Raw genomic sequence first — 12,879 nt, forward strand, 5'->3', positions numbered from 1 at the left:
TCTGATACCTTCCTTCATCTACAGAACACACTGACCTCATCTGATACCTTCATCTACAGAACACACTGACCTCATCTGATACCTTCATCTACAGAATACACTGACCTCATCTGATACCTTCATTCATCTACAGAACACACTGACCCCATCTGATACCTTCCTTCATCTACAGAACACACTGACCTCATCTGATACCTTCATCTACAGAACACACTGACCTCATCTGATACCTTCATCTACAGAACATACTGACCTCATCTGATACCTTCATCTACAGAACACACTGACCTCATCTGATACCTTCCTTCATCTACAGAACACACTGACCTCATCTGATACCTTCCTTCATCTACAGAACACACTGACCTCATCTGATACCTTCATCTACAGAACACACTGACCTCATCTGATACCTTCATCTACAGAACACACTGACCTCATCTGGTACCTTCCTTCATCTACAGAACACACTGACCTCATCTGATACCTTCATCTACAGAACACACTGACCTCATCTGATACCTTCCTTCATCTACAGAACACACTGACCTCATCTGATACCTTCATCTACAGAACACACTGACCTCATCTGATACCTACCTTCATCTACAGAACATACTGACCTCATCTGATACCTTCCTTCATCTACAGAACACACTGACCTCATCTGATACCTTCCTTCATCTACAGAACACACTGACCTCATCTGGTACCTTCATCTACAGAACACACTGTCCTCATCTGATACCTTCATCTACAGAACACACTGACCTCATCTGATACCTTCATCTACAGAACACACTGACCTCATCTGATACCTTCCTTCATCTACAGAACACACTGACCTCATCTGATACCTTCCTTCATCTACAGAACACACTGACCTCATCTGATACCTTCATCTACAGAACACACTGACCTCATCTGATACCTTCATCTACAGAATACACTGACCTCATCTGATACCTTCATTCATCTACAGAACACACTGACCCCATCTGATACCTTCCTTCATCTACAGAACACACTGACCTCATCTGATACCTTCATCTACAGAACACACTGACCTCATCTGATACCTTCATCTACAGAACATACTGACCTCATCTGATACCTTCATCTACAGGACACACTGACCTCATCTGATACCTTCATCTACAGAACACACTGACCTCATCTGATACCTTCATCTACAGAACACACTGACCTCATCTGATACCTTCCTTCATCTACAGAACACACTGACCTCATCTGATACCTTCATCTACAGAACACACTGACCTCATCTGATACCTTCATCTACAGAACACACTGACCTCATCTGATACCTTCATCTACAGAACACACTGACCTCATCTGATACCTTCATCTACAGAACACACTGACCTCATCTGATATCTTCCTTCATCTACAGAACACACTGACCTCATCTGATACCTTCATCTACAGAACACACTGTCCTCATCTGATACCTTCCTTCATCTACAGAACACACTGACCTCATCTGATATCTTCATCTACAGAACACACTGACCTCATCTGATACCTTCATCTACAGAACACACTGACCTCATCTGATACCTTCCTTCATCTACAGAACACACTGACCTCATCTGATACCTTCATCTACAGAACACACTGACCTCATCTGATACCTTCATCTACAGAACACACTGACCTCATCTGATACCTTCATCTACAGAACACACTGACCTCATCTGATACCTTCATCTACAGGACACACTGACCTCATCTGATACCTTCCTTCATCTACAGAACACACTGACCTCATCTGATACCTTCATCTACAGAACACACTGACCTCATCTGATACCTTCATCTACAGAACACACTGACCTCATCTGATACCTTTCTTCATCTACAGAACACACTGACCTCATCTGATACCTTCATCTACAGAACACACTGACCTCATCTGATACCTTCATCTACAGAACACACTGACCTCATCTGATACCTTCCTTCATCTACAGAACACACTGACCTCATCTGATACCTTCCTTCATCTACAGAACACACTGACCTCATCTGATACCTTCATCTACAGAACACACTGACCTCATCTGATACCTTCATCTACAGAACACACTGACCTCATCTGATACCTTCCTTCATCTACAGAACACACTGACCTCATCTGATACCTTCATCTACAGAACACACTGACCTCATCTGATACCTTCCTTCATCTACAGAACACACTGACCTCATCTGGTACCTTCATCTACAGAACACACTGACCTCATCTGATACCTTCATCTACAGAACACACTGACCTCATCTGATACCTTCATCTACAGAACACACTGACCTCATCTGATACCTTCATCTACAGAACACACTGACCTCATCTGATACCTTCATCTACAGAACATACTGACCTCATCTGATACCTTCCTTCATCTACAGAACATACTGACCTCATCTGATACCTTCCTTCATCTACAGAACACACTGACCTCATCTGATACCTTCATCTACAGAACACACTGACCTCATCTGATACCTTCATCTACAGAACACACTGACCTCATCTGATACCTTCCTCCATCTACAGAACACACTGACCTCATCTGATACCTTCCTTCATCTACAGAACACACTGACCTCATCTGATACCTTCCTTCATCTACAGAACACACTGACCTCATCTGATACCTTCCTTCATCTACAGAACACACTGACCTCATCTGGTACCTTCATCTACAGAACACACTGACCTCATCTGATACCTTCATCTACAGAACACACTGACCTCATCTGATACCTTCATCTACAGAACACACTGACCTCATCTGATACCTTCATCTACAGAACACACTGACCTCATCTGATACCTTCATCTACAGAACACACTGACCTCATCTGATACCTTCCTTCATCTACAGAACATACTGACCTCATCTGATAGCTTCCTTCATCTACAGAACACACTGACCTCATCTGATACCTTCATCTACAGAACACACTGACCTCATCTGATACCTTCATCTACAGAACATACTGACCTCATCTGATACCTTCCTTCATCTACAGAACACACTGACCTCATCTGATACCTTCATCTACAGAACACACTGACCTCATCTGATACCTTCCTTCATCTACAGAACACACTGACCTCATCTGATACCTTCATCTACAGAACACACTGACCTCATCTGATACCTACCTTCATCTACAGAACACACTGACCTCATCTGATACCTTCCTTCATCTACAGAACACACTGACCTCATCTGATACCTTCCTTCATCTACAGAACACACTGACCTCATCTGGTACCTTCATCTACAGAACACACTGACCTCATCTGATACCTTCATCTACAGAACACACTGACCTCATCTGGTACCTTCCTTCATCTACAGAACACACTGACCTCATCTGATACCTTCATCTACAGAACACACTGACCTCATCTGATACCTTCATCTACAGAACACACTGACCTCATCTGGTACCTTCCTTCATCTACAGAACACACTGTCCTCATCTGATACCTTCATCTACAGAACACACTGACCTCATCTGATACCTTCCTTCATCTACAGAACACACTGACCTCATCTGATACCTTCATCTACAGAACACACTGACCTCATCTGATACCTTCATCTACAGAATACACTGACCTCATCTGATACCTTCATTCATCTACAGAACACACTGACCCCATCTGATACCTTCCTTCATCTACAGAACACACTGACCTCATCTGATACCTTCATCTACAGAACACACTGACCTCATCTGATACCTTCATCTACAGAACATACTGACCTCATCTGATACCTTCATCTACAGGACACACTGACCTCATCTGATACCTTCATCTACAGAACACACTGACCTCATCTGATACCTTCATCTACAGAACACACTGACCTCATCTGATACCTTCCTTCATCTACAGAACACACTGACCTCATCTGATACCTTCATCTACAGAACACACTGACCTCATCTGATACCTTCATCTACAGAACACACTGACCTCATCTGATACCTTCATCTACAGAACACACTGACCTCATCTGATACCTTCATCTACAGAACACACTGACCTCATCTGATATCTTCCTTCATCTACAGAACACACTGACCTCATCTGATACCTTCATCTACAGAACACACTGTCCTCATCTGATACCTTCCTTCATCTACAGAACACACTGACCTCATCTGATATCTTCATCTACAGAACACACTGACCTCATCTGATACCTTCATCTACAGAACACACTGACCTCATCTGATACCTTCCTTCATCTACAGAACACACTGACCTCATCTGATACCTTCATCTACAGAACACACTGACCTCATCTGATACCTTCATCTACAGAACACACTGACCTCATCTGATACCTTCATCTACAGAACACACTGACCTCATCTGATACCTTCATCTACAGGACACACTGACCTCATCTGATACCTTCCTTCATCTACAGAACACACTGACCTCATCTGATACCTTCATCTACAGAACACACTGACCTCATCTGATACCTTCATCTACAGAACACACTGACCTCATCTGATACCTTTCTTCATCTACAGAACACACTGACCTCATCTGATACCTTCATCTACAGAACACACTGACCTCATCTGATACCTTCATCTACAGAACACACTGACCTCATCTGATACCTTCCTTCATCTACAGAACACACTGACTTCATCTGATACCTTCCTTCATCTACAGAACACACTGACCTCATCTGATACCTTCATCTACAGAACACACTGACCTCATCTGATACCTTCATCTACAGAACACACTGACCTCATCTGATACCTTCCTTCATCTACAGAACACACTGACCTCATCTGATACCTTCATCTACAGAACACACTGACCTCATCTGATACCTTCCTTCATCTACAGAACACACTGACCTCATCTGGTACCTTCATCTACAGAACACACTGACCTCATCTGATACCTTCATCTACAGAACACACTGACCTCATCTGATACCTTCATCTACAGAACACACTGACCTCATCTGATACCTTCATCTACAGAACACACTGACCTCATCTGATACCTTCATCTACAGAACATACTGACCTCATCTGATACCTTCCTTCATCTACAGAACATACTGACCTCATCTGATACCTTCCTTCATCTACAGAACACACTGACCTCATCTGATACCTTCATCTACAGAACACACTGACCTCATCTGATACCTTCATCTACAGAACACACTGACCTCATCTGATACCTTCCTCCATCTACAGAACACACTGACCTCATCTGATACCTTCCTTCATCTACAGAACACACTGACCTCATCTGATACCTTCCTTCATCTACAGAACACACTGACCTCATCTGATACCTTCCTTCATCTACAGAACACACTGACCTCATCTGATACCTTCATCTACAGAACACACTGACCTCATCTGATACCTTCCTTCATCTACAGAACACACTGACCTCATCTGGTACCTTCATCTACAGAACACACTGACCTCATCTGATAACTTCATCTACAGAACACACTGACCTCATCTGATACCTTCATCTACAGAACACACTGACCTCATCTGATACCTTCATCTACAGAACACACTGACCTCATCTGATACCTTCATCTACAGAACACACTGACCTCATCTGATACCTTCCTTCATCTACAGAACATACTGACCTCATCTGATAGCTTCCTTCATCTACAGAACACACTGACCTCATCTGATACCTTCATCTACAGAACACACTGACCTCATCTGATACCTTCATCTACAGAACACACTGACCTCATCTGATACCTTCCTCCATCTACAGAACACACTGACCTCATCTGATACCTTCCTTCATCTACAGAACACACTGACCTCATCTGATACCTTCCTTCATCTACAGAACACACTGACCTCATCTGATACCTTCCTTCATCTACAGAACACACTGACCTCATCTGATACCTTCCTCTACAGAACACACTGACCTCATCTGATACCTCCATTAACAGAACACACTGACCTCATCTGATACCTTCATCTACAGAACACACTGACCTCATCTGATACCTTCATCTACAGAACACACTGACCTCATCTGATACCTTCATCTACAGAACACACTGACCTCATCTGATACCTTCATCTACAGAACACACTGACCTCATCTGATATCTTCATCTACAGAACACACTGACCTCATCTGATACCTTCATCTACAGAACACACTGACCTCATCTGGTACCTTCCTTCATCTACAGAACACACTGTCCTCATCTGATACCGTCCTTCATCTACAGAACACACTGACCTCATCTGATACCTTCCTTCATCTACAGAACACACTGACCTCATCTGATACCTCCATTAACAGAACACACTGACCTCATCTGATACCTTCCTCTACAGAACACACTGACCTCATCTGATACCTCCATTAACAGAACACACTGACCTCATCTGATACCTTCATCTACAGAACACACTGACCTCATCTGATACCTTCATCTACAGAACACACTGACCTCATCTGATACCTTCATCTACAGAACACACTGACCTCATCTGATACCTCCATTAACAGAACACACTGACCTCATCTGATACCTTCATCTACAGAACACACTGACCTCATCTGATACCTTCATCTACAGAACACACTGACCTCATCTGATACCTCCATTAACAGAACACACTGACCTCATCTGATACCTTCATCTACAGAACACACTGACCTCATCTGATACCTTCCTTCATCTACAGAACACACTGACCTCATCCGATACCTTCATCTACAGAACACACTGACCTCATCCACTCCTCGCTCTTAGAGATGAAGAGGCGGTACTTCATGGCACACTCCTCTGTAAACAGAGACCTGGCCTTTGTGGCATGGAACACCAGCTTCTGTCTGTCAGAGGAACATTATAATATTACTACACTGTAACCAGGGGAACATTATAATATTACTACACTGTAACCAGGGGAACATTCTAATATTACTACACTGTAACCAGGGGAACATTATAATATTACTCCACTGTAACCAGGGGAACATTATAATATTACTACACTGTAACCAGGGGAACATTCTAATATTACTACACTGTAACCAGGGGAACATTCTAATATTACTCCACTGTAACCAGGGGAACATTATAATATTACTCCACTGTAACCAGGGGAACATTATACTATTACTCTACTGTAACCAGGGGAACATTATAACATTACTACTGTAACCAGGGGAACATTATACTATTACTCTACTGTAACCAGGGGAACATTATAATATTACTCTACTGTAACCAGGGGAACATTATACTATTACTCTACTGTAACCAGGGGAACATTATAATATTACTCCACTGTAACCAGGGGAACATTATAATATTACTACACTGTAACCGGGGGAACATTATAATATTACTCCACTGTAACCAGGGGAACATTATAATATTACTCCACTGTAACCAGGGGAACATTATAATATTACTCCACTGTAACCAGGGGAACATTATAATATTACTCCACTGTAACCAGGGGAACATTATAACATTACTCTACTGTAACCAGGGGAACATTATAATATTACTACTGTAACCAGGGGAACATTATAATATTACTACACTGTAACCAGGGGAACATTATAATATTACTCCACTGTAACCAGGGGAACATTCTAATATTACTCCACTGTAACCAGGGGAACATTATAATATTACTCCACTGTAACCAGGGGAACATTATACTATTACTCTACTGTAACCAGGGGAACATTATACTATTACTCTACTGTAACCAGGGGAACATTATACTATTACTCTACTGTAACCAGGGGAACATTATACTATTACTCTACTGTAACCAGGGGAACATTATACTATTACTCTACTGTAACCAGGGGAACATTATACTATTACTCTACTGTAACCAGGGGAACATTATACTATTACTACACTGTAACCAGGGGAACATTATAATATTATTCCACTGTAACCAGGGGAACATTATAATATTACTCCACTGTAACCAGGGGAACATTATAATATTACTCCACTGTAACCAGGGGAACATTATAATATTACTCCACTGTAACCAGGGGAACATTATAACATTACTCTACTGTAACCAGGGGAACATTATAATATTACTCTACTGTAACCAGGGGAACATTATAATATTACTACTGTAACCAGGGGTACATTATAATATTACTCTACTGTAACCAGGGGAACATTATAATATTACTACACAATAACCAGGGGAACATTATAATATTACTCTACTGTAACCAGGGGAACATTGTAATATTACTACACTGTAACCAAGGGAACATTATAATATTACTACACTGTAACCAGGGGAACATTATAATATTACTACACTGTAACCAGGGGAACATTATAATATTACTCCACTGTAACCAGGGGAACATTATAATATTACTACACTGTAACCAGGTCAGAGGGACAGAAAAGACGGACCTACTTGTCATTATAATATTACTACACTGTAACCAGGGGAACTGTAACCAGGGGAACTGTAACCAGGGGAACTGTAACCAGGTAACAGAAAAGACCTACTTGTCAAATTTGTGTATCTGTTCCTCGTTGTACGGCAGACGTCTCTCAGCCTTGTCCTTCTTAAACTGCTGGTAGATGGCTGTAATGGAGTCCAGGAGGACCTTGACCCTCTCAACACTGAGACAGAGAGAGAAAACCATGAACAAACTGGTGTTAGATGGCTGTAATGGAGTCCAGGAGGACCTTTACCCTCTCAACACTGAGACAGAGAGAGAAAACTGGTGTTAGATGGCTGTAATGGAGTCCAGGAGGACCTTGACCCTCTCAACACTGAGACAGAGAGAGAAAACCATGAACAAACTGGTGTTAGATGGCTGTAATGGAGTCCAGGAGGACCTTTACCCTCTCAACACTGAGACAGAGACAGAAAACCAGGAGCAAACTGGTGTTAGATGGCTGTAATGGAGTCCAGGAGGACCTTTACCCTCTCAACACTGAGACAGAGACAGAAAACCAGGAGCAAACTGGTGTTAGATGGCTGTAATGGAGTCCAGGAGGACCTTTACCCTCTCAACACTGAGACAGAGAGAGAAAACCAGGAGCAAACTGGTGGTAGATGGCTGTAATGGAGTCCAGGAGGACCTTTACCCTCTCAACACTGTGACAGAGAGAACAAACTGGTGTTAGATGGCTGTAATGGAGTCCAGAAGGACCTTGACCCTCTCAACACTGAGACAGAGAGAGAAAACCAGGAGCAAACTGGTGTTAGATGGCTGTAATGGAGTCCAGGAGGACCTTGACCCTCTCAACACTGAGACAGAGAGAGCAAACTGGTGTTAGATGGCTGTAATGGAGTCCAGGAGGACCTTGACCCTCTCAACACTGAGACAGAGAGAGCAAACTGGTGTTAGATGGCTGTAATGGAGTCCAGGAGGACCTTTACCCTCTCAACACTGAGACAGAGAGAGAAAACCATGAGCAAACTGGTGTTAGATGGCTGTAATGGAGTCCAGGAGGACCTTTACCCTCTCAACACTGAGACAGAGAGAGAAAACCATGAGCAAACTGGTGTTAGATGGCTGTAATGGAGTCCAGGAGGACCTTTACCCTCTCAACACTGAGACAGAGAGAGAAAACCAGGAGCAAACTGGTGTTAGATGGCTGTAATGGAGTCCAGGAGGACCTTTACCCTCTCAACACTGAGACAGAGAGAGAAAACTGGTGGTAGATGGCTGTAATGGAGTCCAGGAGGACCTTTACCCTCTCAACACTGAGCCAGAGAGAGAAAACTGGTGGTAGATGGCTGTAATGGAGTCCAGGAGGACCTTTACCCTCTCAACACTGAGACAGAGAGAGAAAACCATGAGCAAACTGGTGTTAGATGGCTGTAATGGAGTCCAGGAGGACCTTTACCCTCTCAACACTGAGACAGAGAGAGAAAACCAGGAGCAAACTGGTGTTAGATGGCTGTAATGGAGTCCAGGAGGACCTTTACCCTCTCAACACTGAGACAGAGAGAGAAAACTGGTGGTAGATGGCTGTAATGGAGTCCAGGAGGACCTTTACCCTCTCAACACTGAGACAGAGAGAGAAAACTGGTGGTAGATGGCTGTAATGGAGTCCAGGAGGACCTTGACCCTCTCAACACTGAGACAGAGAGAGCAAACTGGTGTTAGATGGCTGTAATGGAGTCCAGGAGGACCTTTACCCTCTCAACACTGAGACAGAGAGAGAAAACCATGAGCAAACTGGTGTTAGATGGCTGTAATGGAGTCCAGGAGGACCTTTACCCTCTCAACACTGAGACAGAGAGAGAAAACCATGAGCAAACTGGTGTTAGATGGCTGTAATGGAGTCCAGGAGGACCTTTACCCTCTCAACACTGAGACAGAGAGAGAAAACCAGGAGCAAACTGGTGTTAGATGGCTGTAATGGAGTCCAGGAGGACCTTTACCCTCTCAACACTGAGACAGAGAGAGAAAACTGGTGGTAGATGGCTGTAATGGAGTCCAGGAGGACCTTTACCCTCTCAACACTGAGACAGAGAGAGAAAACTGGTGGTAGATGGCTGTAATGGAGTCCAGGAGGACCTTTACCCTCTCAACACTGAGACAGAGAGAGAAAACCATGAGCAAACTGGTGTTAGATGGCTGTAATGGAGTCCAGGAGGACCTTTACCCTCTCAACACTGAGACAGAGAGAGAAAACCAGGAGCAAACTGGTGTTAGATGGCTGTAATGGAGTCCAGGAGGACCTTTACCCTCTCAACACTGAGACAGAGAGAGAAAACTGGTGGTAGATGGCTGTAATGGAGTCCAGGAGGACCTTTACCCTCTCAACACTGAGACAGAGAGAGAAAACTGGTGGTAGATGGCTGTAATGGAGTCCAGGAGGACCTTTACCCTCTCAACACTGAGACAGAGAGAGCAAACTGGTGTTAGATGGCTGTAATGGAGTCCAGGAGGACCTTTACCCGCTCAACACTGAGACAGAAAACCAAGAGCAAACTGGTGTTAGATGGCTGAAAGGAGCTGTGGAACTAATGTTTGGCTTGAGGAGCAACATTAGTCCACAGATATTGGATATTTCTGTCAGACTCTGTTTTTGTATGGAGATCTCTGAAGTACACTGTAACCTGGTAACATGTAGTATCTCTCTAGGTTACCGTGGTGATCTCTGTAGTATACTGTAACCTGGTAACATTTAGTATCTCTCTAGGTTACGGTGTGATCTCTGTAGTATACTGTAACCTGGTAACATTTAGTATCTCTCTAGGTTACGGTGTGATCTCTGTAGTATACTGTAACCTGGTAACATTTAGTATCTCTAGGTTACGGTGTGATCTCTGTAGTATACTGTAACCTGGTAACATTTAGTATCTCTCTAGGTTACGGTGTGATCTCTGTAGTATACTGTAACCTGGTAACATTTAGTATCTCTCTAGGTTACCGTGGTGATCTCTGAAGTGTACTGTATCATTTAGTATCTCTCTAGGTTACGGAGTGATCTCTGTAGTACACTGTAACCTGGTAACATTTAGTATCTCTCTAGGTTACCGTGTGATCTCTGTAGTATACTGTAACCTGGTAACATTTAGTATCTCTCTAGGTTACGGAGTGATCTCTGTAGTACACTGTAACCTGGTAACATTTAGTATCTCTCTAGGTTACGGTGTGATCTCTGTAGTATACTGTAACCTGGTAACATGTAGTATCTCTCTAGGTTACGGTGTGATCTCTGTAGTACCCTGTAACCTGGTAACATGTAGTATCTCTCTAGGTTATGGTGTGATCTCTGAAGTATACTTTAACCTGGTAACATTTAGTATCTCTCTAGGTTACGGTGTGATCTCTGAAGTATACTGTAACCTGGTAACATGTAGTATCTCTCTAGGTTACGGTGTGATCTCTGTAGTATACTGTAACCTGGTAACATTTAGTATCTCTCTAGGTTACGGTGTGATCTCTGTAGTATACGGTAACCTGGTAACATTTAGTATCTCTCTAGGTTACGGTGTGATCTCTGAAGTACACTGTAACCTGGTAACATTTAGTATCTCTCTAGGTTACGGTGTGATCTCTGTAGTACACTGTAACCTGGTAACATTTAGTATCTCTCTAGGTTACCGTGGTGATCTCTGTAGTATACTGTAACCTGGTAACATTTAGTATCTCTCTAGGTTACGGTGTGATCTCTGTAGTATACGGTAACCTGGTAACATTTAGTATCTCTCTAGGTTACGGTGTGATCTCTGAAGTATACTTTAACCCGGTAACATTTAGTATCTCTCTAGGTTACCGTGGTGATCTCTGTAGTATACTGTAACCTGGTAACATTTAGTATCTCTCTAGGTTACGGTGTGATCTCTGAAGTACACTGTAACCTGGTAACATTTAGTATCTCTCTAGGTTACCGTGGTGATCTCTGTAGTATACTGTAGCCTGGTAACATTTAGTATCTCTCTAGGTTACGGTGTGATCTCTGTAGTATACTGTAACCTGGTAACATTTAGTATCTCTCTAGGTTACCGTGGTGATCTCTGAAGTATACTGTAACCTGGTAACATGTAGTATCTCTCTAGGTTACCGTGGTGATCTCTGTAGTACACTGTAACCTGGTAACATGTAGTATCTCTCTAGGTTACGGTGTGATCTCTGTAGTATACTGTAACCTGGTAACATTTAGTATCTCTCTAGGTTACGGTGTGATCTCTGAAGTATACTGTAACCTGGTAACATTTAGTATCTCTCTAGGTTACGGTGTGATCTCTGTAGTATACTGTAACCTGGTAACATGTAGTATCTCTCTAGGTTACCGTGGTGATCTCTGAAGTATACTGTAACCT

At 42.9% G+C, this 12,879-nt stretch overlaps 1 protein-coding gene across 2 annotated transcripts in view; it reads right to left on the reverse strand.

Moving 5' to 3' along the window:
- The window catches only part of tbk1 (TANK-binding kinase 1), a 138,036-nt gene that overhangs the window by 16,276 nt on the left and 108,881 nt on the right, over positions 1-12,879 (reverse strand). Inside the window, exons 12-14 of one of the 2 annotated variants that reach the window (XM_055911767.1) lie at positions 9,177-9,192; positions 8,595-8,695; positions 6,818-6,919 (exon numbers count right to left, since the gene is read on the reverse strand). In XM_055911767.1, coding sequence (XP_055767742.1) covers positions 6,818-6,919; positions 8,595-8,695; positions 9,177-9,192 — 219 coding nt within the window. Of the gene's footprint in view, positions 1-6,817; positions 6,920-8,594; positions 8,712-9,176; positions 9,193-12,879 lie in introns of both variants that reach the window. The other variant, XM_055911768.1, reaches the window with a different exon arrangement.

The sequence above is a fragment of the Salvelinus fontinalis genome, unplaced genomic scaffold, assembly GCF_029448725.1.
Source record: "Salvelinus fontinalis isolate EN_2023a unplaced genomic scaffold, ASM2944872v1 scaffold_0092, whole genome shotgun sequence".
Taxonomy (NCBI): Eukaryota; Metazoa; Chordata; class Actinopteri; order Salmoniformes; family Salmonidae; genus Salvelinus; species Salvelinus fontinalis.